The sequence below is a fragment of the Pogoniulus pusillus genome, chromosome 22 (genome assembly GCF_015220805.1).
Source record: "Pogoniulus pusillus isolate bPogPus1 chromosome 22, bPogPus1.pri, whole genome shotgun sequence".
Lineage (NCBI taxonomy): Eukaryota > Metazoa > Chordata > Aves > Piciformes > Lybiidae > Pogoniulus > Pogoniulus pusillus.
This window is the reverse complement of record NC_087285.1, coordinates 4,500,624-4,526,874: the sequence shown is the minus strand read 5'-3', so window position 1 is coordinate 4,526,874 and position 26,251 is coordinate 4,500,624. Positions and strand designations below refer to the sequence as shown.

General features: G+C 48.7%; 1 protein-coding gene across 3 annotated transcripts in view; it reads left to right on the top strand.

Moving 5' to 3' along the window:
• The window catches only part of LOC135185114 (organic cation/carnitine transporter 2-like), a 45,309-nt gene extending 27,683 nt beyond the window's left edge, over window positions 1-17,626 (top strand). For 2 of the 3 annotated variants that reach the window (XM_064161507.1, XM_064161505.1), the window contains 5 exons: window positions 2,108-2,208; window positions 5,636-5,850; window positions 9,321-9,503; window positions 11,063-11,198; window positions 12,177-17,626. In XM_064161507.1, coding sequence (XP_064017577.1) covers window positions 2,108-2,208; window positions 5,636-5,850; window positions 9,321-9,503; window positions 11,063-11,198; window positions 12,177-12,264 — 723 coding nt within the window. In that variant the 3' untranslated portion in view covers window positions 12,265-17,626. Of the gene's footprint in view, window positions 1-2,107; window positions 2,209-5,635; window positions 5,851-9,320; window positions 9,504-11,062; window positions 11,199-12,176 lie in introns of those variants that run through there. The other variant, XM_064161508.1, reaches the window with a different exon arrangement.
• Window positions 17,627-26,251: the final 8,625 nt, after the last annotated feature.

Sequence of the window (26,251 nt, the reverse complement as noted above, 5' to 3'; positions counted from 1 at the left end):
CACCAAGTGCCTCATCCAGTCTTTTCTTGAACACCCCCAGTGATGGTGCCTCCACCACCTCCCTGGGCAGCCCATTCCAATGCCAATCACTCTCTCTGGGAATAACTTCCTCCTAAGAGCAGACTGGATGAGGCATTTAGTGCCATGGTCTAGTTGACTGGCCAGGTTGGACTGGATGATCTTGGAGGTCTCTTCCAACCTGGTTGATTCTATGATTCTAACATCCAGCCTATACTTCCCCTGGCACAACTTGAGACTGTGTCCCCTTGTTCTAATCCTCTTCCAGTGTCTCCCTAGCATGATTTTGAGCTGCAGAGGGTAGATGCTTGGGGCTGTATTTCTTGATTAGCTTCTTAACTGTTGATAGAGCCACAAATTCAGATAGATAGAAAATGTCCTAACAGCAAAATAATCTCCTAAGTTCATGTTCCCCTTAGCTCAGATACAGTTTGCAAGGCATTGAGGAGATGATGAATATTTTCTCAGGTGAGAAACAAGATTTAAAGGCTCCAGATGAGTGTTCTGCAACTGTCTGGCTGATGAAAACCCATCACTGACTGAATATGGAAGAGAGGTTGATGAGGAATTCAGTTAAACTAATGGGTGCTTTTGTGTACTGTGTCATGAAATCTCTTCTTAATGTTCATGCTGTAAGACTGTTTTAAAGCTCATTAAATTGATGAGTAGAGACCCTGGGCTAAGTCCTGAAAACACCACCTTTTGCCATCATAAAAACATGGCAGAGAGCTGGGGTTCATCAGCCACACAGTCTTGAGAGTTTCAATCAATAGAACTTGTCCTCTTAAATCAGCTCTTACACAGTTTGAAAGCTCTGAACCTTGTAGGAGTCTAATTTTTTTTAAACCACCTTAAATTATCTCCTTTTTTTACTGCTTTATCAAGCACAGAGCTGCTTTGCATGCTTCATGGATGAATATCTTTGCATTGTTTACATGGAAGTGGTTTTATTTTGAGGAGCTGGAAAGTTTCATGGGACAGAGAGAAGATGCTTGATGTCTTTTTGCTTATATTCTTAGATGAAGTTCTCCAAACCAGGCTAAATAATGATGGGGATCCTGCAGCCACTCTGTCACAGTTTAAATGCATCCCTGTTAAGCTCCAACATGAGAAGTCAGTCACTAAGTCACTCCTGCTGCAGTTTGTGTTATTTCATGCCTTGTCTGCCATAAACATAGCTCATCACTTCATTTTCTGGTCTTTGAAGATCACTCTTGGTAGTAGGCTGCCCAGCAAGGTTGTGTAGTCTCCTCTGAAGAGCTTCCAAACCCCTCTGGCCATTGTGATCCTGGACAAGCTGCTGTGGGTGCCCTGCTTTAGCAGGGGGCTTGGACTGGGTGATCTGAGAGCCTGGAATGGGTTGCCCAGGGAGGTGGTTGAGGCCCCATCCCTGGAGACGCTTAAGGCCAGCCTGGCTGAGGCTGTGGCCAGGCTGATCTAGGGTAGGGTGTCCCTGGGCATGGCAGGGGGGTTGGAACTGGCTGCTCCTTGTGGTTCCTTTCCAACCCTGACTGATTCTATGATCTCCAGAGGTCACTTCCAACCCTTTCCTTGCTGGGATTTTGTAATCATTTTAAGACATCCTTGATCTTCTGGCCCTTACACTAAACAAACCCTCTACTTTTACAGGTCATGTTTGTCAGCTGTCCCATCCTCCCTGGTTGCTCTCTTCCTGCCTGGGTGCAGTTTTGATTGTCATGAACCTCACAATGCACAGCTCAAAACTGGGCGTAAAAACTCCTCCAGCAGTGACATCTAAACCATGAATTAATGCTGCCACTTTGCAATTCAAGTCTAAAAGTAACAATAAGCAGTTGCTTTGGGAAGCCTCAGGCAGAGGAAATGATTACTCATTTCAACCTTAATTTTAAGTGACTTGAATTAGGAGGAGCAACCATTGTCACAGGCACCTGTGTGTTTGGTTAAGAGCGAGGAACTTGCTTCACCTCTGCAGCATATCAAAACAGTGATGTAGAAGTTGGGGGGAGGATTTCTTTTCACAGTAAATCTGCTTGCAGGAAGTTAATGTTCCTATGAGTTTGTTTTTTGGTCATTTTTCCCCCCCCCCTGTCTGTTTGTTTGATTCCAGCTGCAAGATGTGAATTCCCAGAAGCAGCAGACCTACACCATTTTGGATCTAATGAGAACCCGAAACATCCTAACCATCACCATCATGTCAGTGCTTCTTTGGTAAGCAAGTGTGAAGTATTTAAGCACAAAAAGCAGCCAAACAGTTCAAAACTTGCTTTTGGAGCACTAAGGTATTCTGAAGAGCTGTGGATGAAACCGGCTCGAAACCCAACCACCTCCAGACTGCAGCAACAAAACTCTGGTTGCATCTGTTCTTCATCTCAGTTCCAGTCTAGAAACACATCTGGGTTGTATTTCTTTTTCAAGCAGTCAAACGTGTCCTGAACTAAGCAAGAATCAGATCAGCTGGCAGTGATGTGTGAGAATCCTACCCGATGTTGGGCCTTAGGGAATCCTCATCTGACTAACAAAGCCTTCTAAGAAGAGTGAGTCATGCCCTGTCTGCTGGTCAGGGATCTGCTGCCCAGGGTCTGAACACAGTCGTGCCAGAGTCACAGAATCACAGCAACACCCAGGCTGGAAAAGCCCCTCAGAATCACCAAGTCCAACCCATATCCCTGCCCCACAAGGTGCGCCCTAAGCCATATCCCCAAGCATCACATCCAAACGACTTTTAAACTCCTCCAGGGTTGGTGACTCCACCACCTCCCTGGGCAGCTCACTCCAGTGCCTGACCACTCTTGCCAGGAAAAAATGTTTCCTAATATCCAGTCTAAACCTACCCAGTGGCAGCTTCAGGCCATTCCTTCTTGTTCTATCACTGTTTACCTGTGAGAAGAGACTAGCACCAGCCTCTCCACAGGGTCCTTCCAGGTAGCTGTAGACAGCAATGAGATCTCCCCTCAACCTTCTCTTTTTCAAACTAACCACCCCCAGCTCCCTCAGTCACTCCTCATCAGATTTATTCTCCAGAATAAATCTCCCTGTCTCCTTTGTATTGTTTTTTGATGCTTCCTGGGCTGCATCAGAAGCAGCATGGCCAGCAGTTCCAGAGAGGGGATTCTGCTACTTTGCTCTGGTGAGACCTCACCTGGAGTACTGTGTCCAGGTCTGGAGCCCTCCATATAGGAAGGACATGGACCTGATGGAGTGGGTCCAGAGAAGGGCCATGAAAATGATCAGAGGGCTGGAGCACCTCTGCTCTGAGAACATCCTGAAGGAGCTGTGGTTTTTCAGCCTGCAGAAGACTCCAAGGAGACCTTAGAGCAGCCTGCCAGTACCTGAAGGGTGCTGCAAGAAGGATGGAGACTGTTTACAAAGGCTTGTGGTGATAGGATGAGAGGCAATGGCTCCAGACTAGGGAAGAGCAGATTTGGATTGGATGTTAGGAGCAAGTTCTTTACTAGGAGGGCAGTGGAACGCAAGAACAGATTGTCCAGGGAAGTTCTTGAAGTCTTAGTGTAAGACTCAGGAGGGCTCTGGGTAACCTGATGTAGTTGAGGATGCCTCTGCTGATTGCAGGTGGGGGTTGAACTAAATGACCTTTGGAGATCCCTTCCAACCCAGACCATTCTGTGATTCTATAAAACAGTCTTTTGAAGAGCTGAAGTTTCCCTGGACTTTCCTGCTGGCTGCTCTTCCTGCCATCTTCAGCTTGGTTTTGCTCTAGCTGAAGCCATTTGTTATGTTCAGTGTAATTAAGCTCCCTGAAACGAGGTTGGAACCAGGTGGGGTTGGTCTCTTCTCCCAAGGAACAAGTGATAGGGCAAGACTCAAACACCTAAGGTTGTGCCAGGTTGGGCATGAGGACCAATTCAAAGTTTCAAAGCCATGGAGATGTGGTGCTGCTGAGGGATGTGGTTCAGTGGTGAGCAGGCAGTGCTGGGTTAATGGCTGGACTGGATGAGCTTGGAGTGATTTTCCAACCCAAACAACTGTGTGGTGCTTCCATTATTTTTCACCTTGCCTGGCAGTTGCTTAACCTCCTTCTGCTTAACATCCTCAAAGACAAAGCATCTTGTGCCGACTCCTAGCAATGTTTGCTGCCCCACAGTATCCTCATGGTTTATTCTGCATTATGACTTGAAAGATCTGCTGACTGCAGACAGCAGGGTGTCACCTTGACATATTGCTGGAGGTTTTGTTAGGTTTAGGTAAGTAGCTGCCCTTTAAACTAATCTCTTTGCAGGGTTTGCCTAAGGGAGGAGGAAGCTTGGCTCCTCCTCACTCTAGCATGTGTAAATATGAGTAGAACAGAGGAGAGTAGAGTAGAATAGAATGATCTAGGTTGGAAGGGACCTCAAGGATCATCCAGTTCCAACCCCCTGCCATAGGCAAGGACACCTCCCACTAGAACAGGTTGCTCAAGGCCTCATCCAACCTGGCCTTGAACACCTCCAGGGAGGGAGCAGCCACAACCTCCCTGGGCAACCTTTGCCAATGTCTCACAACCCTCACTGTAAAGAACTCTATCCTAACATCCAGTTTGAATCTCCCCTCTGCCAGTTTAAACCCATTCCTCCTTCTCCTGTCATTACAAGACCTTGTCAATAGTCCCTCCCCAGCCTTCCTGTAGGTCCCTTTCAGACACTGGAAGGCTGCTCTAAGATCTCCTCGAAGCCTTCTCTTCTCCAGGCTGAATATCCCTAAAGCTTTCCTAGCAAATGTTTCTAACTGCATCAAGGTTTGTCAGTGTGGTAAGCTAAGGCAAGCTGCTGCTGCAAGTGAGTTTATTGTAAGCTGGGAGTTTACTGTGTGTAAAGATAACTCCTGGGAGCAGAGCTCTGGGCATGTTGCACAGCACCATGGAGAACACCGTGTAATGCTGCTGAGAAGAATGACTTCAGCTGGCAGGACACCTGCAGCTAGGTGACTTCATACCCTCCCAGGTACAGTGGGCAGCTTTATTCTAAGCAAGTGGAGCATGAAGGTTCTTCCCAAATGAAGTGAGGAGGAGAAGGAAGAGCCTCTTATTGGTGACACACTTCATGCTGTGCACTGGTTTCCAGACAATCAGAGAACTGGTTTGGTTGGAAAAGATCTCTAAGATCATCAGCTCCAGACATCACTTTGCTCCAGGTTCTGTTCTGACACAGATGCTGAAGGAGATGAAGTGCTCAAGCCTCTGTCCCTCACCATTGCACTGCCTGTCCCCAGCTTTCTGCTCAGCCCCTTGAAGCACTGCAAGGCCACCAGAAGGTCTTCCTGGAGCCTCCTCTTGTCCAGGCTGAACAGCCCCAACTCTCTCAGCCTGGCCTCACAGCAGAGGGCTTCCAGCCCTTGCATCATGATTGTGGCCTCCTCTGGCCTCACTCCAACAGGTCCACCTCCTTGTGCTAAGGGCTCCAGATCCTAATATTTGAATTCTTTACAAATTTATTTCATACTTTGAGTTCAAGAATAACTTGGCAGACAAAAAGCATCAGCCCTGCTTGGTTATCATCTTGCTGTATCTGAAGTCAGCACTTGCAGCTGGTGCAGAGGGGAAGGGATCTGGCAGATGTCCTGAAGAGAGACATCGGAGAGGCTCACGACAACTTTAGGGACGAGATCAACTGATCTGATCCTTCTCTTCTGCTTCTTCCAGGATGATAATCTCTGTTGGTTACTTTGGACTTTCCCTCGACACCCCTAACTTGCATGGAGACGTCTACCTGAACTGCTTCCTCTCAGCAGTGATCGAGATCCCAGCCTACATCGTCTCCTGGCTGCTGCTCCAGCACCTGCCGCGACGGTACTCAATGGCTGCTGCCTTGTTCTTGGGAGGCTGCGTTCTGCTCTTCATTCAGCTGGTGCCTTCACGTATGCAATCGTTAGTTGGTCTCAAATATCTAGCCTAGGTGAAGTGCAGGATGTGAAGGGAAAGTGTCCTGAGGGCTCACCTTCTACCTGCGCCCCTCTCGCTTCTCAGCGCTGCCGCACAAGGAGCTCACACAACGTGTCAGTGCAGATGCGTGCTGCTGCCTTTGTGAGCTCTTGGGATCTTCAGTGTCTCTTTCTGGCAAGGTCCAAGTGTAAAACCAGGGCTAGAACAAGCAGAAATGGCTAAGTGGAGGTTACCAAGAGGCTGCAGAATTTAAATCCCAAACAGCTCTCAGCAAACGGCTTCTTGACACAGTTCTTCTGGAAGAGAGCTGTAGGCAGTTAGTGCTGATAGTTCAAATCGTGGTTGGCAAGCAGAGAGGAGGACAGAATAACCTTTTCTTTTACATCAAACCATATCTTCAGGCCACGTCAAGCCATGCCTTCATGTCCTGAGCTCCTCACTGATAAGGATGTTGAGGGGAGTGTTGTTGCTTAGCACTTAGCTACAAATCAAAACCTAAACAAAAGAGAATGTGCAGCAACTTATTTTATCCAGGTAGGACACATGTTGCATTCTCTTTCATCCTGTCCTTTAGCACTTATCTACAGATCAAAACCTAACTAAAAGAGAATGTGCCACAACTTACTTATTTTATCCAGGTAAGACACATGTTGCATTCTCTTTGGTCCTGTCCTTTGAGTGGACACTGATAGGATCTGTTTGGATTTCCCTCATCTGACTGTCCCAGTTCTAGCCAGCCCAGCTTCCCATAATGAATCTGTCCTTTAGCCCTTGTTTAGGTTTTGATTTGTGGATAAAAGAGAATGTGCCACAACTTACTTATTTTGTCCAGGTAACACACATGTTGCATTCCCTCTGATCCTGTCCTTTGAGTGGACACTAATAGGTTCTGTTTGGATTTCCCTGATCTAACTGTCCCAGTTCTAGCCAGCCCAGCTTCCCATAATGAACCTGTCCTTTAGCACTTATCTACAGATCAAAACCTAACTAAAAGAGAATGTGCCACAACTTACTTATTTTATCCAGGTAAGGCACATGTTGCATTCCCTTTGGTCCTGTCCTTTGAGTGGACACTGATAGGATCTGTTTGGATTTCCCTGATCTAACTGTCCCAGTTCTAGCCAGCCCAGCTTCCCATAAGGAAAATACTGGCCTGGAGCTAGGAATGTTAATGAGAAAGCAGAGCAGGCAACCAAAAATAACTTGTTTCAGATGTTTCTCTTTGTTCTTTTGATTATAAATTGATGTATGGCATTGTGTACAGTAGCAGAGCTCTGGCCCTTACATCTGAGAGGATCTTTCCAGTTCCTGCTCTGTTCTACTTATTTTTTTCCCTTGGCAAGAAGCTTTGTGCTTAGGAGGAAATGAAAATGTTGGGTCCTAGTGGTTTAAACTAAAGCAAAAAATGCTGTCCATGACTGTAGACATGAAGGGGGAGGGGGGGGTGGGTGTGATGTGTAGAAGATGAGTCCTTACAGCACACAGAGTGTTATCAGGAAGATATGCTTTCATCAGCACTGGGTGACAAGGGGAGGTTCTCCTCACAGCCCTTGCACAACTTCACCTAGCTCAGGTACAATGTTCATGCTACAAAGCCATGCATGTTCAGTGCAGGGGTAGGGCTGTTACAGTGGGAGGAGGAGATGCTACAATTAACTCCTGAAATTCACCTCCATAATGTCCCTCCTTTTCATGCATGCTCACTGCCACCTGGTTGGGTCTTCAGGAGGAAGGCCAACGTCTTCCTCACTCTGACCTTTCTACCTTTCAACCACCTGCCACCAGCTGTGGGTCACGTTCTTGGCTGGAGTCGCTGATGGTCTTATCTTTGAATGCATCATTGTTCTTCTTCATGGGAGTATTTCAGGACCCTCTCAAGCTTAACTCCCCTTCCTTTGTACTTATCTGACTGATGATGCTTAATATCAATTACACAGTTAATGATTTAACTAGGCTGCTACACTCTATGTTCTCTTATCCCTCTATTAATGATGTCTAATGTTAATTACACAGTTAACTAGGCTGCTACACTCTGTTCTGTAATCCCTTTGTTAGTGATGTCTAATATCAGTTATACAGTTAACAACTTAACTAGGCTGCTACACTCTATGTTCTCTTATCCCTCTATTAATAATGTCTAATGTTAATTATACAGTTAACAACTAGGCTGCTACACTCTGTTCTCTCATCCCTTTATTAATGATGTCTAATGTTAATGACACAGTTAATAACTAGGCTGCTACACTTATGTTCTCTAATCCCTTTATCAGTGATGTCTAATGTCAATTACACAGTTAACAACTTAACTAGGCTGCTACACTCTGTGTTCTCTTATCCCTCTATTAATGGTCATAGAATCATAGAATCAACCAGGTTGGAAGAGACCTCCAAGCTCATCCAGTCCAACCTAGCACTCAGCCCTATCCACTCATCTAGACACTAAATGCCTCATCCAGTCTTTTCTTGAACACCTCCAGGGACAGTGACTCACAGTTAACAACTTAACTAGGCTGCTACACTCTATGTTCTCTTATCCCTTTATTAATGATGTCTAATGTTAATGACACAGTTAATAACTAGGTTGCTACACTCTATGTTCTCTTATCCCTTTATTAATGATGTCTAATGTTAATGACACAGTTAATAACTAGGCTGCTACACTCTATGTTATCTTATCCCTTTATTAATGATGTCTAATGTTAATGACACAGTTAATAACTAGGTTGCTACACTCTATGTTCTCTTATCCCTTTATTAATGATGTCTAATGTTAATGACACAGTTAATAACTAGGTTGCTACACTCTATGTTCTCTTATCCCTTTATTAATGATGTCTAATGTTAATGACACAGTTAATAACTAGGCTGCTACACTCTATGTTATCTTATCCCTTTATTAATGATGTCTAATATCAATTACACAGTTAACAACTTAACTAGGCTGCTACACTCTATGTTCTCTTATCCCTTTATTAATGATGTCTAATATCAATTACACAGTTAACAACTTAACTAGGCTGCTACACTCTGTGTTCTCTTATCCCTTTATTAATGATGTTTAATGTTAATTACACAGTTAACAACTAGGCTGCTACACTCTATGTTCTCTTATCCCTTTATTAATGATGTCTAATGTTAATTACACAGTTAACAACTTAACTAGGCTGCTACACTCTATGTTATCCCTTTAGTAATGATGTCAACAACTAGACTGCTACACTCTATGTTCTCTTGTCCCTTTATTAATGATGTCTAATATCAATTACACAGTTAACAACTTAACTAGGCTGCTACACTCTGTGTTCTCTGTCCTTTTTCTCATATCAGGGGGAAAGACACCAGGTACTGGAGTGGATTAGGCAGGAGTTAGCCAAAGGCATGGAATTAGGAGATGCCCTGAGCTGTCAGAGCATTACTGAAGCCCTTACTTATCTCTTCATTTCAGATGTCCGTGCAGTCTCCATCCTGCTGGTGATGCTGGGCAAGTTTGGGATCACCTCTGCCTTTGCAATGGTTTATGTTTACACAGCAGAGCTCTACCCAACAGTGGTGAGAAACATGGGAGTTGGAGCAAGCTCCATGGCCTCCAGGCTGGGCAGCATCCTCTCACCTTACTTCGTTTACCTCGGTGAGTTAATTAGTCTGTGGGGAGATGCTGGGTGAAGGGCAAATTCAGGGTCCTGCCTTGGTGGGTCTCTGTTTCCAGACTCAGGTGTCTTAGAATCATAGAATTGAATTGTTTGGGTTGGAAATGGCCTTTAAGATCAAGTCCAACCATTGTCTAACTCTACCAAGGCTGCTTGTTCTAGCCCTGAGTTCAACCCTTCAGTCAAAGGGGGGTTACCTTGGACAGGTCACACAGGAACACATCAGGACTAAAGGGAATGGAGCAGAGCTGGAGGTGGGTAGGTTCAGACTGGCTGTGAGGAGGAAGTTGTTGAGCATGAGAGTGGTGAGAGCCTGGAATGGGTTGCCCAGGGAAGTGGTTGAAGCCCCATGGCTAGAGGGGTTTAAGGCCAGGCTGGCTGAGGCTGTGGCCAGCCTGATCTAGGGTAGAGTGTCCCTGAGCATGGCAGGGGGGTTGGAACTGGCTGCTCCTTGTGATCCCTTCCAACCCTGACTGATTCTGTGATTCTACATCCAGATGGGTTTTGTAAGTCTCCAGAGAAGGAGACTCCACAACCTCTCTGGGCAGCCTGCTCCAGGGCTCCAGCACCCTTACAACAAAGACGTTTTTCTTCATGTTGAGGTGGAACTTCCTCTGTTGCAGCTGGTATCCATTGCCCCTTGTCCTATCACACACCACCACTGAAAAGAGCCTGGTTTCTTCTTCTTGACACTCACCCTTCAGATACTTGTAAACAGTAGTAAGATCTCCTCTCAGTCTGCTCTTCTCCAGACTAACCAACCCCAGGTTGCTTGAAACTAGTGGAACTGCAGGTAAAAATGGAGTCTCACCATCTCTGAGGAGTGGTCAGAACAGACATTCTGGTGTGTGCCCTGTGGAAGAGATGCTCTGAAGACTCAAAATCTTACTGGCTCAACAGGGGCAGCTCTTACAGCTGCTGCTTCCCAGCCTCTTGCATTCCCAAACCCCACACTTGAACAGCTCTCAATGTCAGGCTGTGGCTTTGTTTGGGGCTTTTTGTTTCTTTGTTTACTGAGAGCTCAAATATTCATAGAATGAAAGAGTTGTTTCAGCTAGAAGAGACCTCTAAGACTGAGTCCAGCCTTCAACCCAACCCCACCTTGGCCATTCTACCCTGTCCCCAAGTGCCATGGCCACATTTTTCTTGAACACCTCGGGGGATGGGGACTCCACCACTGCTCTGGGCAGCCTGCTCCAATGGCCACTCTTGCAGCAAAGACACTTTTGCTAATCTCCAACCTAAACCTCCCTTGGCACAATTTCAGGCCATTTCCTCTCCTTTTATCACCTCACATCAGGGGGAAGAGATCAACCCCACCTCATGCCAACCTCATTTTAGGGTGTTGTAGAAAGCAGTGAGGTCTCCCCTCAGCCTCTTCCTCTCCAGACTAAACACCCCCAGTTCCCTCAGCTGCTCCTCACCAGACCTGTCCTGCAGACCCTTCACCAACCTTGCGTGGACAAAGCCCTGTAGCTGGGCAAAGACATCATCAGAGACTTTGAGCTGCTGCTAGCATTGTTCTTCTGTCTTCTGCCAGGTGCCTATGATCGATTCCTGCCTTACATCCTGATGGGGAGCCTGACTGTGCTCTCAGGAATCCTGACTTTATTTCTGCCAGAAAGCTATGGTATGCCTCTTCCAGACACCATTGAGCAGATGCTGTTGGTGAAAGGGTAAGTGTCACATTTTGATCTTGCCACCTCTGTTCTCTGCTCTGAGGAGTGGACTTGCCCAGGTATTGGCAGAGGGAGGGGATGATTTCCGTGGTGCGTTTAGGGCTGAAGATAACAAGAGCTTGGCTGGAATTCTGGTCACCCTTCTCAAGTGTGTATGTTTGTGTCTATACCTTCCAGCTCCACATTTCTCATTTTACACTTAATAACTGAATAGAAGCCCATATCCCAGAATCCCAGCATGGTAGGGCTTGGAGGGGACCTCTGGAGATCTTCCAATCCAATCTTCTGCTAAAGCAGGGTCAAACACATCAGCTTGCCCAGGATCACATTGTCCAGCTGGCTTTGGAATCTCTTCAGAGAAGGAGACTTCACAACCTCTCTGAGCAGCCTGCTCCAGGGCTCCAGCACCCTTACACCAAAGACATTTCTCCTCCTGTCCAGATGGAACCTCCTGGGTTCCAGTTTGTGCTCAAAATACATTTGTAAAAGTGTGTTGCTTTATAAAGTTATCAGAGAATGGGTCAGATTGGAAGGAGACCTTAAAGATCATCCAGTTCTAACCCCCCTGCCATGGGCAGGGACACCTTTCTCTAGACCAGAATGCTCAAGGCCTCATCCTACTTAGCCCTGAACACTTCCAAGGTGGGGGCAAGTTCTAGGGACTCTTTGTAAGTTATAACCTATCTTTGTTGGTTCTGAAAGTCACCTAAGTACCAGTGAAGGGCTGAACTCTTCCAGTTTCCTTCAGCTGAGCCAAAAAGACATTGAGAGTATTTGGGCTTTGCCCCAGCTCTGACTGAAGATGCCACCTAAGCATATACGTGGTCTAAGGCACCTGTCCAGCTGAAGTCAACAGGATATTAGATCAAGAGCCTGTAGTGTCCAGTAGGGCTCAGGAGAGCAAAGTTACTTTCTCTCTGTTCTCTCATCCATTTGTTAAAGTTATTTTCTTTCTTTTCTCTTTTTCCTTCCTAGATTAGAGTACAGACCTGCATCTAGCAGCAAGAGGGAGTCCAAGGAGGAAGAAGAACATCCAGAGATCTGTAAAAGCACAGCTTTCTGATGGAACTCCTCTGTACTTCCTGGGGGACTGAAAGTGAAATGGACTTCTCTTCTAAAATTCATTCTAGAAAGGGCTAGTGGCAGCACTTTGTTTCCTGTAATTTTAACCTTATTTATTAATTTAAACACTGTGTTCCCTACATTCTCTTTTTATATGAACATAAACCACTGTAAAGCCTTCAGTGAGATGCTTCAGCCAGGGTTGTTTTGGTGCAGTTGTGCCGTGGGACGGTATCTGATCAACTCTTTGTGGCTTTTTAAGTGTATAGTTCAGCTGAAAGATACTTGAAAATGAGTTCAAGGGCTGCCAGGGTACCTGAATTCCTCAGTGAAGCTCATCCAGAGCACATCAAGAGGGGCAAATTGCACATCAAGAGGGGCAAATTGCACATCAAGAGGGGGAAATTGCACATCAAGAGGGGAAAATTTGCCAGGAAAAAAAAAAAGCTGCTAATTGGTTTTGGTTCTTTGATTTCTGTCTCTGGACAGGAAAGTTTCTTTATTCTAAGGCTGGTTGTGAGAAGATGCCTCTGTGGTCTTGCCCAAATGATTTTGCACGTGGTGGATTTGTTACCAAATTCAGGAAGATGCAAAAGAAAGACTTGGAGAGTTCATTTTAACCTGCCATGGTTTAACTCAGCATGGATTGGAAGCATTTCCTTGCACAAAAAGAAAGGGATTGGTAGCACTGAAGTTCCTGCTCACAAAATCCACTTGGTTGCTGTGCTGGTTTTCAGCTGTACCTGTGTGATGGGAGGTGTTTACATCTGACCCTGCTTCCAGGCTCTTATTTATTTGAAGTGCTGTAAAAGGTTTCATCTGTGTGTGGAGGCAGCACTTTTAGTTTAAGGTTTCTTCCCTTTTATTTAACAGGCTGGGAAGAATCCTCCTGTCTTTGTGCTTTTCACACACATGCTCATAACCTTAGAGGTAAATCTTGTGCTGATGTACACCTCTACATCAACCTCATGGTGGGAACGTGCTGAGAACAAAATTGAGACTCTCTTTCTGCCTGCTGCTTCTCATTCCTCAAGTGCCAACTATACAAGCTCTGCTCTTAGGTTTGTTATTTCACTGAGCTCATGTCACCAGTGACTTGTTTTCAATTTGTTTATATAAAAGAGCCCTGAAACCACAAATCTTTTGACAGTCTGCCAAGGAATTGCTCCTGGGGTGGTGGAATCACCCTTGGCATCACCTGTGTTTCTTTAAATCGATATAATATATACATCCACTCAGTCTTGTCTGTGCTATCCTGGGTTTACTGTCAGAGCTGAGTCCTGAAGGACTGCTCTCTCCTGGCACTTTGTGCTTTGTTCTGTCTTGTTACAGACTTCATAAACAGAAACTAAACCTTTGCAGACACAGCTTTAGGGACTTCACTGTGCTGCAGCAGCTGGTTGTGGAAACTTTGTGTTCTCCTGCTGGATTTGGGTAGGTGACATCACTAATTTCCCTTAGCTATGATCCCTTTTTCTGTCCTGGCTGATCAGCTGCAGTAGCAGGACTGATTTCTGCCCATAGGACCTAAACCTTTGCAGCCACAGCTTTAGGGGCTTCACTCTGCTGCAGCAGCTGGTTGTGGAAGCTTCGTGTTCTCCTGCTGGATTTGAGTAGGTGACATCACTAATTTCCCTTAGCCAAGATCCTTTTCTCTGTCCTGGGTGATCAGCTGCAGTAGTAGGACTGACTTTTGCCCAGCAGACTGCTGCTCATGGAGACAAGAAGAAAGCACTGTGCAGGCTGTAGGGGTTTCTTGTTTAAAATATAGCTTCTTTTGTTTAATCTTTAGGGGGTTAAGTTAAACTGTTGTGGTTTGGCTTGTTTAAACTCTAGGAGTTTCTTTCATTTAAATGACAGTGGTTTGTATCATTTAAGTTCTTCCCTCCCCCTGTCTGGGGCTTTTTCTCATTGCATTTTCATTTCTCTTGCAATTTTTTTTTTGTCTCATTGCATTTGCATTTTCCTCATTTCTCTCTGCAGTTTTTCACCTGCTCACTTAGTGATTTCTGGATGCAGCAGGAAATTGCAAGGTCAGGGAACGACACCAAGAAACACAGAATCATCGTAGAATGGGTTGGAAGGGACCTTAAAGATCATCCAGTTCCAAGTCTCCTGCAATGGTCAAGGACATCTTCCACGAGCAACCTGTTCTAGTGAGAGGTGTCCCTGCCTATGGCAGGGGGTTGGAACTGGGTGATCCTTGAGGTCTCTTCCAACCTTAACCATTCTATGAAGTTGCTCAAGACCTCATCCAGCCTGGCCTTGAACATCTCCAGGAAGGGAACATCCATAACCTCCCTGGGCAACCTGTGCCAGCCACCCTCACTGCAAAGAAAGTATTCCTAAGCATTGTGTTGTGGCCCCATCAGCTCCTCCAAGGAAAGCAACCCCAAAGTTCGGGCAGGTTCAGTGTCACTCCTGTTGCAGAGTTTGAGAGGCCTTTGGCCCTTTGCTTTCAGGCTGCCTGTAACTTGAAGCTAGTGCAAGAGCTGAGATTTTGCCAACCTTGCTGCACATCATCTTAACACCCTTGACATGAGCAAACAGATGTCAGGAGGGAGCATGTAGCAGCCAATCTCCCTTGCCCAGCAGAAGGCATGATCAGATCTGCCAGGCTGATCACCTCTTTGCCACGCACACTGCAAACCCAAGAGGGTGTTTGGAAACTTGGCCAGGGGCACTGTCTTTGTAAACCTTATTCCTAGGTACTGGGACCTTGAGAAGCAGCTTCTCTCCTCCCTGGTGCAGAAGAATTATCTGTGGTGGACCACAGGAATTTGAGGCAAAAGTCTTTTTAGCTGCAGCTTCCTTGATAATGAATTTGCCAATGTAAATAACCACGTCCCTTAAGCCTCTTCCAGCAAACTCCCCCAAAAACATCCTGCAGTGTAGGATATGAACTCCCCTGGCACATGTCTGAGCTTGGAAATTCCTGTCCTGAACCACAGAGTCCACAGCTGATTTTAGGCAGCATTCCTTAACCACTGCTTTATCCAGGTATGTGCCTTGACGCTCAGACTCCTCTCCTTGAGCATTTCAATGCCCCAGTATTTATTTAAGTTGGGTTTGGAGGTTAGGTTTTCCTTCCCTTTCTTAATCCAAATTGGGTAATTTCCTACCCCAGAACACAATGGCAGTCTCTTTGTAGCCAAAAAAAAAACCCAGAAATGAACTACATGTCTGACCTTGCTTATCTTTATAACAACAAAGAGCATGAGTCAGAAATGCAGACTACATTTAACAAAGCACAGAGGCTTTTGTTTGCCTTTTTCTTCCCCCTCACCCCCCCTCCTTTTCATGCTTCTCTCCAAATCAAAAAGTTTGTTGTTGTAGGCAGAATCCAGCTACTAAGAAACTGAGAGAAGGTTTTAATCATTAGAATGCTTTGGGTTAGAAGGGACCTTAAAGATCATCAAGTTTCAACCCCACTGCACTGAGCAGGGATGTCCTCCACTAGAGCAGGTTGCTCAAAGGCTCATCCAACCTGGCTTTGAATGCTTTCAGGGATGTATAAGTGGCATGCAGATAGCTATAGATAGAGCCTCCCCCTATGGGGACAGGCTGAGAGAGTTGGGGCTGTTCAGCCTGGAATAAAGATGGCTCAGAGGAGACCTTAGAGCAGCCTTCCAGTATCTGAAGGAAGCCTACAAAAAGGCTTGGGAGGGAGGACTTTTGACAAGGGTTTGTAGTGATAGGATGAGAGGGATGGATTGAAGCTGGAAGAGACCTGAGCTGGTTTAGACTGGGGGTTAGGAAGACATTCTTTTCAGTGAGGGTGGTGAGACACTGGAACAGGTTGCCCAGGGAGGTTGTAGATGTCTCCTCCCTAGAGGTGTTCAAAGCTGGGTTAGATGAGGCCCTGAGTGGTCTGGTTCAGTGGAAGGTGTCCCTGCCCATGGCAGGGGAGCTGGAACTAGGTCATCTAGTGACACTTTGTAAGGGGGAAGGGACAGGATTTGCCTTGGAAAGAGGAGTTCTGATAAACCTATGGGATCTTTCTACTGTGGAGGAAGATACTTGCCATTCAGGCTGACTTTAAACTGGGCAATAGTGCATGGTCTTGGTGCCCATAACTTTGTCACAGTGCCCTTAGCCTGGTCTTGGAATCTATAATGTCTTTTTGGTGCTCAGAACCCAATCTTGGTGTCCATAACCCTGTCTTGGTGCCCTTAGCCTGGTCCTGGTGCCCATAGTGTGGTCTTGGTTGCCTGTAACATGATGTCTTTTGTGCTCATGACCTGGTTTTGGTGCCTGTAACCTGTAGCACAGGTTATACAAAATGTCCTGGCGAGACAAAATTCTCTGTTGTCAGAGAGCAAAGCTCACTACAGTGTCTTCACTGAAGCAAGCAGCATGTGGCCTGGAGATGGACACTAGGATCCTTTCCTTTCCAGCTCTTAGACTGACTTCTTTCATCATCCAGGGCATGTTGCATAATCCTGGGATTTCAGTTTCCCTGCTTGCAAGTGGCAATAACTTGAACTCAAAAGGTGCCAGGATTGCTTGTGCTGTCCACGCTCCACAGCCTGCAGTTGTCAGATTCTCTGACTCTCCTGGTGGTGAAGGTACTGCCCACATGAGCATCATTTCATCTTTCAGAGGCTTTTGGACTCTCTTTTTCTTGAGGTGGGTGTTTCTCACCTGCTTCCAAGTTACCCTCCTCCCACAATTACCTCTTCTCCCCCATTTCCACGTTACCATTTGGAAGGAGAAGGCAGGGGGAGGTTTGTGGTGCACTGGCAGGGAATAAATCCAGCAAGGGTTGATTTTTGAATGCTGAATCACACTCTTTTAATTGCACAACCCCTACTGGGAGCTGCCTGTGAGGTATTACAGAAGATTCCCACTGTCTCTATTTACTGCACTGTAAAATTAGTGATCTGGTTTGTTTCTTTGTCTGGTTTTAGAAGACTTTTCATTTCGAGCTCTGGTGAAGCTAATTCTGCCTTGTGGAACTTGAACAGCTTTCCATCTGGTTCCATTTTACACCCTCTGCTTATTAAAGCAGCTGAGGAAAGGGATGGAACTGGAAATCATTCCCAATTTCATTGTTTCTGGAATAAATCTTGGCAATTGTGAAATGGTTTTCTCCCAGCACAGAATCAGCTCAGGCACCTTAACGCCTTCCTTCCAAATGCCTTTGGGTGTATCTAGTGATGGCCACAGCCTTGTATATAAGAGAGAGCTACAGAAATGTCTTCTGAGGGTGTAAATATTCCTGGCTGTAACTAATTGATTCTCATCCTAGTTTTTTATAGAGGGAAGAAAAAAAAACAACCCCAAACCAAAAACCCAAACCCAAAATGCTTATTTGTAAAATAGAGAATAAAATCATACCTGGAATGAATCTTTCACATGAAGTCTTCTCATGGCTTTTTTCCTTTCATAGAATCAAGCAGGTTGGAAGAGAGCTCCAAGCTCATCCAGTCCAACCTAACCCCCAGCCCTATCCAGTCAACCAAACTATGGCACTAAGTGCCTGATCCAGGCTTTTCTTGAACACCTCCAGGGATGGTGACTGGAATCTTAGAACTGGTTTTGATTTAGAAAAGACCTCTGAGATGATGGAGTCCAACCTAAGACTACCATGGCCATCAAACCATCCCTGCTGGTTTCATACTTCATTTCCTTTCTGGCCTTGTAAGCTTTACCTTGACTCATTTTTTCTTGTGTATAAATTACCTTTTTTGGCCTTTCCTTTCAATATTTGTTCTAAGCAAATTGGAGATTCCCTAAGGAAACTGGGGTGGTTCAGCCTCTGGAGAAAAGGAGGTTGAGAGAAGACCTTCTGGCTCTCTACAGCTCCTTTAAGAGGAGATTGGAGCCAGGTGGGAGTTGGTCTCTTATAAGGAGCAAGTGATAAGAGGAAATGGCCTCAGGTCGCACCAGGGGGGACTTAGATTGGCCATTAGAAGAAACTTCTTCACTGAAAGGGTTCTTTTGAAGGCAGGAACAGGCTGCCCAAGGAAGTAGTTGAATCTCCATCCCTCTTTTCCAAGAGGCAGAGATGTGGTGCTGAGGGACATGGTTTAGGCTTGGCAGTTAGAGGATGGTTGGACTCGATCTGAAAGTTCTCTTCCAACCAAAGCTGTTCTGTGCTTCTTTATGTGCCTCCAGGACAGATTCCTGGCTGACAGCAGCTGCTTCTGAGGACAGGTAGGAAAAGGGGAGAGAGAAAAGAGGACAGGTGATGGAGATAGCCAGAAAACGTGGACAGCTTGGGGGAGAAGCAGAGGGACACCACAAGGGAAAGGCACTGAAGCAGCCTCAGTTTGGGGAAAGGGTATGAGTGCTTCAAAGAGGCAGAGATGTGTTGCTGAGGGGCATGGTTTAGCACCAGAGTGGTGTTGGAGAATGGTAGAGACAGAGAGTGATTGGATTTGGATGATCTTAATGATGTCCAACTAAAGTGATTTCTGTGATTGATAACCTGAGCACTGGCTGTGCTTGCTCTCTGTGGAGGAAATGCTGGGAGGTGGGTGCTGGAGCAGCAGTGTGGACACTTGCTTCCTCTCCTCCCTGCAGAAAGTGATCTGCTGAAAGCTCTTCTGGTGGCTCCTGTCTCCAGGTGTCAGCAGCCCAGAGAAGGCTGACTCAGAAAGTGCAGACTGATGTAAACTTGTGAGGAGTTTCTTTCAGGTACTCCTGGAATGTCGGCAGCAAAACTCTGTGGGAGTCTTCATGTGGCCCAAGGCAAGAAGTCACAGAATCAGCCATGTGGGAAGAGAGCTCCAAGCTCAGCCAGCCCAACCTAGCACCCAGCCCTGCCCAATCAACCAGACCATGGCACTAAGTGCCCCAGCCAGGCTTTTTTGGAGCACTTCCATGGAAGCATGACACCTCGGGGGGGGGATGTCCCCCACACAAGCTGCACTGAGCTGTATGCTCGTGGACAAGCAGAAAGGTCACCAGCAAGGTCCTCTGAGCTTGATCTAATCGATTGAAGCAGCAGTTTAAGGACATTGAGTGTTGTTGCCTGTTTCTTAACAATTAGCACGTGGTCCATCTTCACAGCATCCCAGCTTGGTGGGGGTTGGAAGTGACCTCTGGAGATCCTCCAGTCCACCCCCCTGCTGAAGCAGAACACTGGCAGCAGCTTGCCCAGGATCACAGTGTCCTGGGTTTGGAATCTCTGCAGAGAAGGAGTCTCCACCACCAATCTGGGCAGCCTGCTGCAGGGCTCCAGCACCCTCCAAATGAAGTTTCTCCTCCTCTTGTAGATGGGTCTGGTTTATCTGTAGAGATCTTTGCCCATCTTACGAAGACCTCCTCTGAGTCTGGACCAACCTCCACAGACTCTCTTTAAAAGCTGGGTCCTTTCTTCTGAAATGTTTTCTTGCTTCCTTTGAAATGAAGGCAGTAACCCAGTGAGGAAGTTTGGAGAGGAGATAATGGGGCAGCAGGAATTTATTTAGAGTGTTTACAGAGCTGAATACTTGGCTGGCTGGCTAGAAATAAACCTCTGCCATCTGCAGCCTGAGTTGCTGAATTGAATCCCCCAGGGAGGGCTGCAGAGGAGGCCAGCAGAAAGGGAGGAGAAGATGCCTTGATCCAGCAGGAAGTCGTTTGGAGAGCTGTTTCCTAGTTTGCCTTCAAGAAGCCCATCCTTGCTGCAGGGACTGCCAAGGAACAGATCTTGTCAGGAGCAACTTGGGTTGTTCAGCCTGGAGAAAAGGAGGGTGAGGGGAGACCTTCTGGCCCTCTACAGCTCCCTGAAAGGAAGTCAGAGCTCGGTGGGGTTGTTCTGTTCTTCAAGTAACAAGCAACAGGACAAGGGGGAACGTCCTTAAGCTGCACCAGGGAGGTTTAGGTTGGACTTGAACGGTTTCTTCCCCACCAGGGTTGTCAAAGCCTGAATCAGGCTCCCCGGGGCAGTGGTGGAGTCTTTGAGGTGCAAAGGCAAATGGCTACGGTGAGACAAAGCTCCTGCCCTGCAGAAGACATCTGCCCTGTGTCAGAGGGGTCTCTGGCAGTGTCTCTGCCTGGTGAGATGCATGTCCTCAGCTCTGTGTCTCTGCTGTGAGGAAGAGGCTATGCTGAGCAGCTCTGAGAGCATGCTCAGCCGTTTGGAGTTGAGCTCCATGGCTCAGGTAAAGCAGGACTCAGGTTTTTGGTGAGGCTTGCAGCCGCCTCACGAACCAGTTTCCCCTCTCTCCACCCACCAACCTCAATGATCCTTCCCGAGGTCCCTACTTTCCCTTTCAGTTCTGCCAAGGATAAAAGTCTCAGCAGCCCTGCGGAGATGCAGCAGTCTGAGCTGTGCACCAGGTGTCACCAGGAGATCTCCGCACAGCTCGGAGCAGACTTTGGGGCAGGGTTTAAGTTACAAACACAAGTGCCAGGACTAAGGGCCAGCCCCACAGCCTGCAGCTCCCAGCCTTGCAGGAGCAACCAGCAGCCTGGCTGACTGTTGCCCACTGCCCACATCTGCGACAGGAGCTGGGTAAGTGAAGTTTGGCAGCAGCTCTCCTCAGGAGACAGAGGTGAAGCTGCCAAGTCACCTCTGAAGCAGTGCCCTGGGTTCCCAGGTGACTCGAGTGCTGTGTAGCCCATGATGTGCTCCAGGGCTGGTTCTGGCAGGGCTGGCAGCACACAGTGCCAACTCGTGTCCAGCTTTGCACCCCCCAGCACCCCCAAGTGTTGATACTAGGGCTTGCCCAGACCCAGGTGCAGGACCTTGTGCTTGGCCTTGTTGAGCCACCTGAGATTCACATGGGCTCACTTCTCCAGCTTATCCAGGTTCCTCTCGACGTATCCCTGACCTCCTGCCAGCAGATCCTCCATCACTTGCCTCTGCCTCCTGAAGAACTGCAGCTCTACCAGCTGCCAGCTCAAGGTAAAAAGAGCAATGAGTGGGAACTGCCCAAGAACATCGTGCAACTGTAGGAGGACTCAGGCAGAACAGCTTGAGTAGGAGGAGGATGTTTGCTGTTCCTGCTAATTGCCCACAAAGGTCCCCAGCACTTCTCCCCTTGACCATGTCAGTGTGGAGAAGCTCTTTATCTCTTGGCTCCCTGCCTTCTCGAGGCATCTTAATTGTGACCATCTGCAGGGCTCTCTGAGTTTAGTATGAACAAAGTTGATTTCCTTTTGATTTGTTTGTTAATTGCCTTCAGCCATCAGAAGTCTTATGGCTGGGGTGGCTTTTTCCGAGCTAGCAGAGTTTCTGCAGCTGCTGCTTACAGCTGCAGAGGGCTTTGGGCAGAAGGAGACTGCTAAATCACTCCCTACATCTCCAGCATCTTCAAGTCCCCCAGCCTGGGGGGCTGGGCTGGTTGGGGAAGAGCTGAGGAAACTCCTTGCTCAAAGTCGTGGAAAACATCAGGTTGAGGAAGAAATAAGGCAGAAAAGAAAGGAAATAAGGCAGAAAAAAACCCTCCCTTTGTGACATGCAAGTGAAGAAGTACTTTGGCCACCGACTGTAGGTCTCCCCAGGCTAGATCCCCCCGGGGGCTCCCCTAGCCAGCTGCGGGGGCCGAGCCATGAGTGTGTGTGGTGTGTGCGTATCCCCCCCAGCCCCTTCCCCGGAGGGCGGCCGGCAGCCGGGGCCGCCCCTTCTGCTTCGGAGGGAAAGGGAAAGCGAAAGCGCTGCGGGTGTCACTGCGGAGCGGGGCCGGGGCTGGGGGTCGGCCGGTGCTTGGCTAGGACCGCGGCACCCGCCGGAACATCCCTCCCGGAGCATCTCCCCCGAGCATCCCCCCGGTATGGTCCTCACCGGAGCATCCTTCCCTGAAGAATCCATTCCGGAGCATCCCTCTCCCACCCTCGAATGGTACCCGCCGGGATATCCCCTTCAGGTGGTCCTCTTTGGAGCATCCCTGGCAGCAGCAGGTGAGCGGCACCGGTGCCCGGGAATCCTCCACGGGATCGGGGAGCAAAGAGCTTGGGTAGGAGGGAGCAGAGAGGTCAGAATGCTCTGGGAAGGGTCTGGAGGAGGCAGATGGATCTATAGGTGCCTGCCCTGGGAGCCGGGGCAGGGCGGGTTTGCTGCGGGGGGCAGAGGGGAGCTGCTGCCTTTGGCTCCCGGCGTGGCTCCTCGGTGCTCCCCTCCCTTGCTTGCGAGTTAGGGGGAAATAAGCGCCTGGCTGGTAAATAACGCTGGAAGGAAGGCTCCTCTCTCCTCTCCTTGCTACCTTTCTCCAGCTGCGCCCGGGGGTCCCAGAGGCTCCCTGCTCCCCCGGGGCCTGATTTTGTGATTGCTGGGAGCCCCCGTGAGAGCTGGCACCAGTAAAAGGCTGACATTCAAACCGTGAATACTTCTCACTCCAAGAAGGACGTTGAAGGGCAGGAGTGGGTCCAGAGATGGGCAACAAAAGTGGCAAAGGGTCTGGAGAACCGGGTTGGGGAGCAGCAGCTGAGGGAACTGGAGGTGTTAAGTGTGGAGAAGAGGAGGCTGGGGGAGACCTCATTGCTCTCTACAGCTCCCTGAAAGGAGATTGGAGTGAGGTGGGGGCTGGGCTCTTCTCCCTAGTAGCAGGTGATAGAAGGAGAGGAAATGGCCTGAAATTGTTCCAGGGGAGACTTAGGTGTTGGAGATGAGGAACAATTTGTTTGCTGTGAGAGTGGTCAGACATTGGCACAGGCTGCCCGGGGAGGTGGTGGAGTCCCCATCCCTGGAGGTGTTGAAGAAAGGTATGGCCATGGCACCTGGGGACATGGTTTAGTGGCCATGGTGGTGTTACTTTGATGGTTGGACTCAGTGACCTTAGAGATCTTCTTCAACCAAAACCGTTCTATGATTTGGGGAGTTTCTCTCCTCTGTGTGACCCTCAGGTTTCAGTGGGCTGTGGGTGAGACTGGCACAGCTGCCCATCACTTGCCTTGATCCCACTGCAAGTTCCTGCCTAGTTTCCAGTTGCTTCTAACTCTGCCAGCTTCAGTTGTTTGAGCTGATAATGTTCCCTCCTGGATGTCTGCCCCAGCCTGGCTTTCGTTTTTGTTTGTTGTAGCCCAGCCAAGAGGGAGGCAAGGGCTGAGCCTTGTCTCTCAGATGACCACGGTTCTGGTGACCTTTGCTGGGAGCAGCACTGCCCACCCAGTTCCCCTCTGCTCCCAGCAAGGAATTTCCATCTGGGAAGGGAGATTCTTGTAGAGCTTTGTTGCCCAAGCAGAAATTACAACAAATCCTGAGCTGAATTTCTTTCTGTCCTCTGTCAGGTGTGGGCTGTGGCTCTGGTAGATGGTGCTGCTGGTGGTGCAGCAGCAGGAGAGGCAGGTCAGGAGCCTGCAAAGGGTGGAGAGTAAATATGGATGTAGAGGAGATGGTGGAACTGCATGAGCTGGTGAGGTTCAGGCTGGAGAGCTGCTGAGAGTGGAAACCAGCGGGGATAGATCCCATCATGGGTAGGATCTGAGTGCCCCAGGCTTTACTCCTGCCTTTGGCAGATGAAACTCAGTTCCTCTGTTCAGCTTCCCCTTGAGCCCTCACTACTTTATGCCCTGCTCAGATCTTGCCTTTCTCTATCCCAGCTGTAGGTGGGTGAAGAGCAAGTGACACCCTTCTGCTTCCCCCTGGGAGGTGCATCAGAAGCTGGGATGGGAAGTGCTCTGGGAGCCATGGCTGGGAGGTTGAACAGAGAGAGTTCAAGGAGTCAGCACTGTCAGAAGCAGCTTTCCCCAGAGCCCTGCTGACAGAGTGGTTGGTGGTGGTGGTGCAGCTGAGGAGATGCTCTTTCAAATGTGCTGAGTGCCCAGAGCAGCCTCAGAGTGGCGAGAGAGCTGAGGCTGGGAGGAGTGCTGGCACCACTTGGCCATTAGCAGGGCAGGCTGGTCACCAGGATGACAGTAGTGCTGTCACTGCTCTGTCTCAGCTCAAGCAGTGAGCCCAATCTCTGGAACTGCAGCATGGAGAGCTGCTGAGATGATGCTCTCTGCCCTGAGAGCAGGGGGTGACAGCAAGCAGAGCATGCCAGGCTGGAGCAGTGCAGAGAAACAGCCTGTGGGGAGTCAGCTCCACTTACCTGCTGCAGAGCTGGGGACAGCACAGACCCATTTGTGTTGCCCCAAGTGTGTGGTCACGACGCAGGCTGGGAGATGTCAGCGTTCAGAGTGTGTTTGGGACTCTGGTCCCATCGTTTCTCAAAGCATTGCTTCTGCTCAAGCCCATTATGATTCTGTGCCTGAAGAGATAAACTCATCACTGCTAGAGCCAAGCTCTGACACCACTAAATGCTGGGTGACTTTGGCCCACAAGCTCTTCTTCAGCTCACTTGGTCTTCAGAATCACCTGGCTGAGCAATAGTGTGGCCAGCAGGGCCAGAGCAGTGCTTGCCTCCCTCCACTCAGCACTGGTGAGGCTGAAGCTCAAAATATGGGTTCAGTGCTGGGCCTCTAACTCCAAGAAGGACACTGAGGGGCTGGAGTGGGTCCAGGGAAGGGCAACAAAGGGTCTGGAGAACAGGGCTGGTGAGGAGCAGCTGAGGCAACTGGGGTTGTTGAGTCTGGAGACAAAGGGGCTGAGGGGAGGCTTTCTGGCTCTCTGCAGCTCCCTGACAGGAGGTTGGAGCGAGTGAGGTGGGGGTTGGTCTCTTCTCCCTAGCATCAGGTGATAGAAGGAAAGGAACTGGCCTGAAATTGTGCCAGGGGAGGCTTAGGCTGGAGATGAGGAACAATTTCTTTGCTGTGACAGTGCTCAGGGGTTGGCACAGGCTGCCCAGGACAGAGGTGGTGGAGTCCCCATCCCTGGGGGTGTTGAAGAAAGGTGTGGCCATGGCACCTGGGGACGTGGTTTAGTGGCCATGGAGCTGCTGGGTTGGCAGTTTGATGTGGTGACCTTAGAGGGCCTTTCCAACCTCAGTGGCAGCTGGGGCACAGGGCTGGAGGTGAGTCCCTGTGGGGGCATCAAGTGGGTGTTGTCAGCCTGGTTGAAGCCAGGTCAGAAGCAGGCAGGTGCCAGTGCTGAGGGCACAGGCTGCCCTTCCTTATCTTCTGCTTTCCATTTGGCAAACAAGCCACAGGCTGGATTGCTGCCATGACAGACCTTCTGCTCCCAGGCAGACTCTGCCCTGCGCTTCTGCTCTCACACATCCAACCAGAGGCTCCACTTTGGCTTCTTTGCCTGAAGCTGTGGATTTTAAGGGCAATAACCTGAGTTGCTCACCAAGAAAAGGCTTCAAAGCAAAAATGATTATTCAAAACCATGGCTGCTAGCACACCAGCCTGGCCAAGGTGCTCAGACCAAGGTCCAAGGTGGCTGGGCAGCTGTTCCAGGCTGGGTTGGAGTAAGGACACTGCCTCAGACACCTCCAAACCCAGTCCCCTGCAGCCAGCAGACTCCTTGGGGATTTCTCCTGCAGCCTTGGGAAGAACAAGGACTCTGGAGGTGTCCCCAAGGCTCACCCACTCTGCCTTTGGAGTGATGGAGCTCTGTGGGTGGCTGAAGACATGCTCAGAGCTATCTCTGTCCTGCCCTGATCCTGATCCAGGCAAGTCTCAGCAGTCCAGAAACCTTCATCAGGGGCCTTTATGCCAACTGCCAAAGCTCTTGTCCTCTGCAGCATGTCCCCTGCTGGTGCTGCTCTCTGCCCCAGCTGCTCCAACTTCAGCTTCCAGCTCAAGCTGAGGCTCTTACACTCCACTGACTGAGACTCTGCTGACCATAAACAGCCCTAAGAAGCCAGTTTAAGCTGAGACATAGAATGGTTTAGGTTGGAAGGGACCTCAAGGATCACCCAGTGCCAACCCCCTGCCATAAACAGGGACACCTCCCTCTAGAACAGACTGCCCAAGGCCTCATCCAACCTGGCCTTGAACACCTCCAGGCAGGGAGCAGCCACAGCCTCCCTGGGCAACCTGTGCCAGTGTCTCACCACCCTCATTGCAAAGAGCCCTTTCCTAACATCTCATCTGAATCTCCCCTCTGCCAGTTCAAACCCATTACTCTCATCCTGCCATTACAAGACCTTGTCAATAATCCCTCCCCAGCCCTCCTGTAGCCCCCTTCAGGTACTGGAAGGCCACTCTAAGGTCTTCTCAAAACCTTCTCT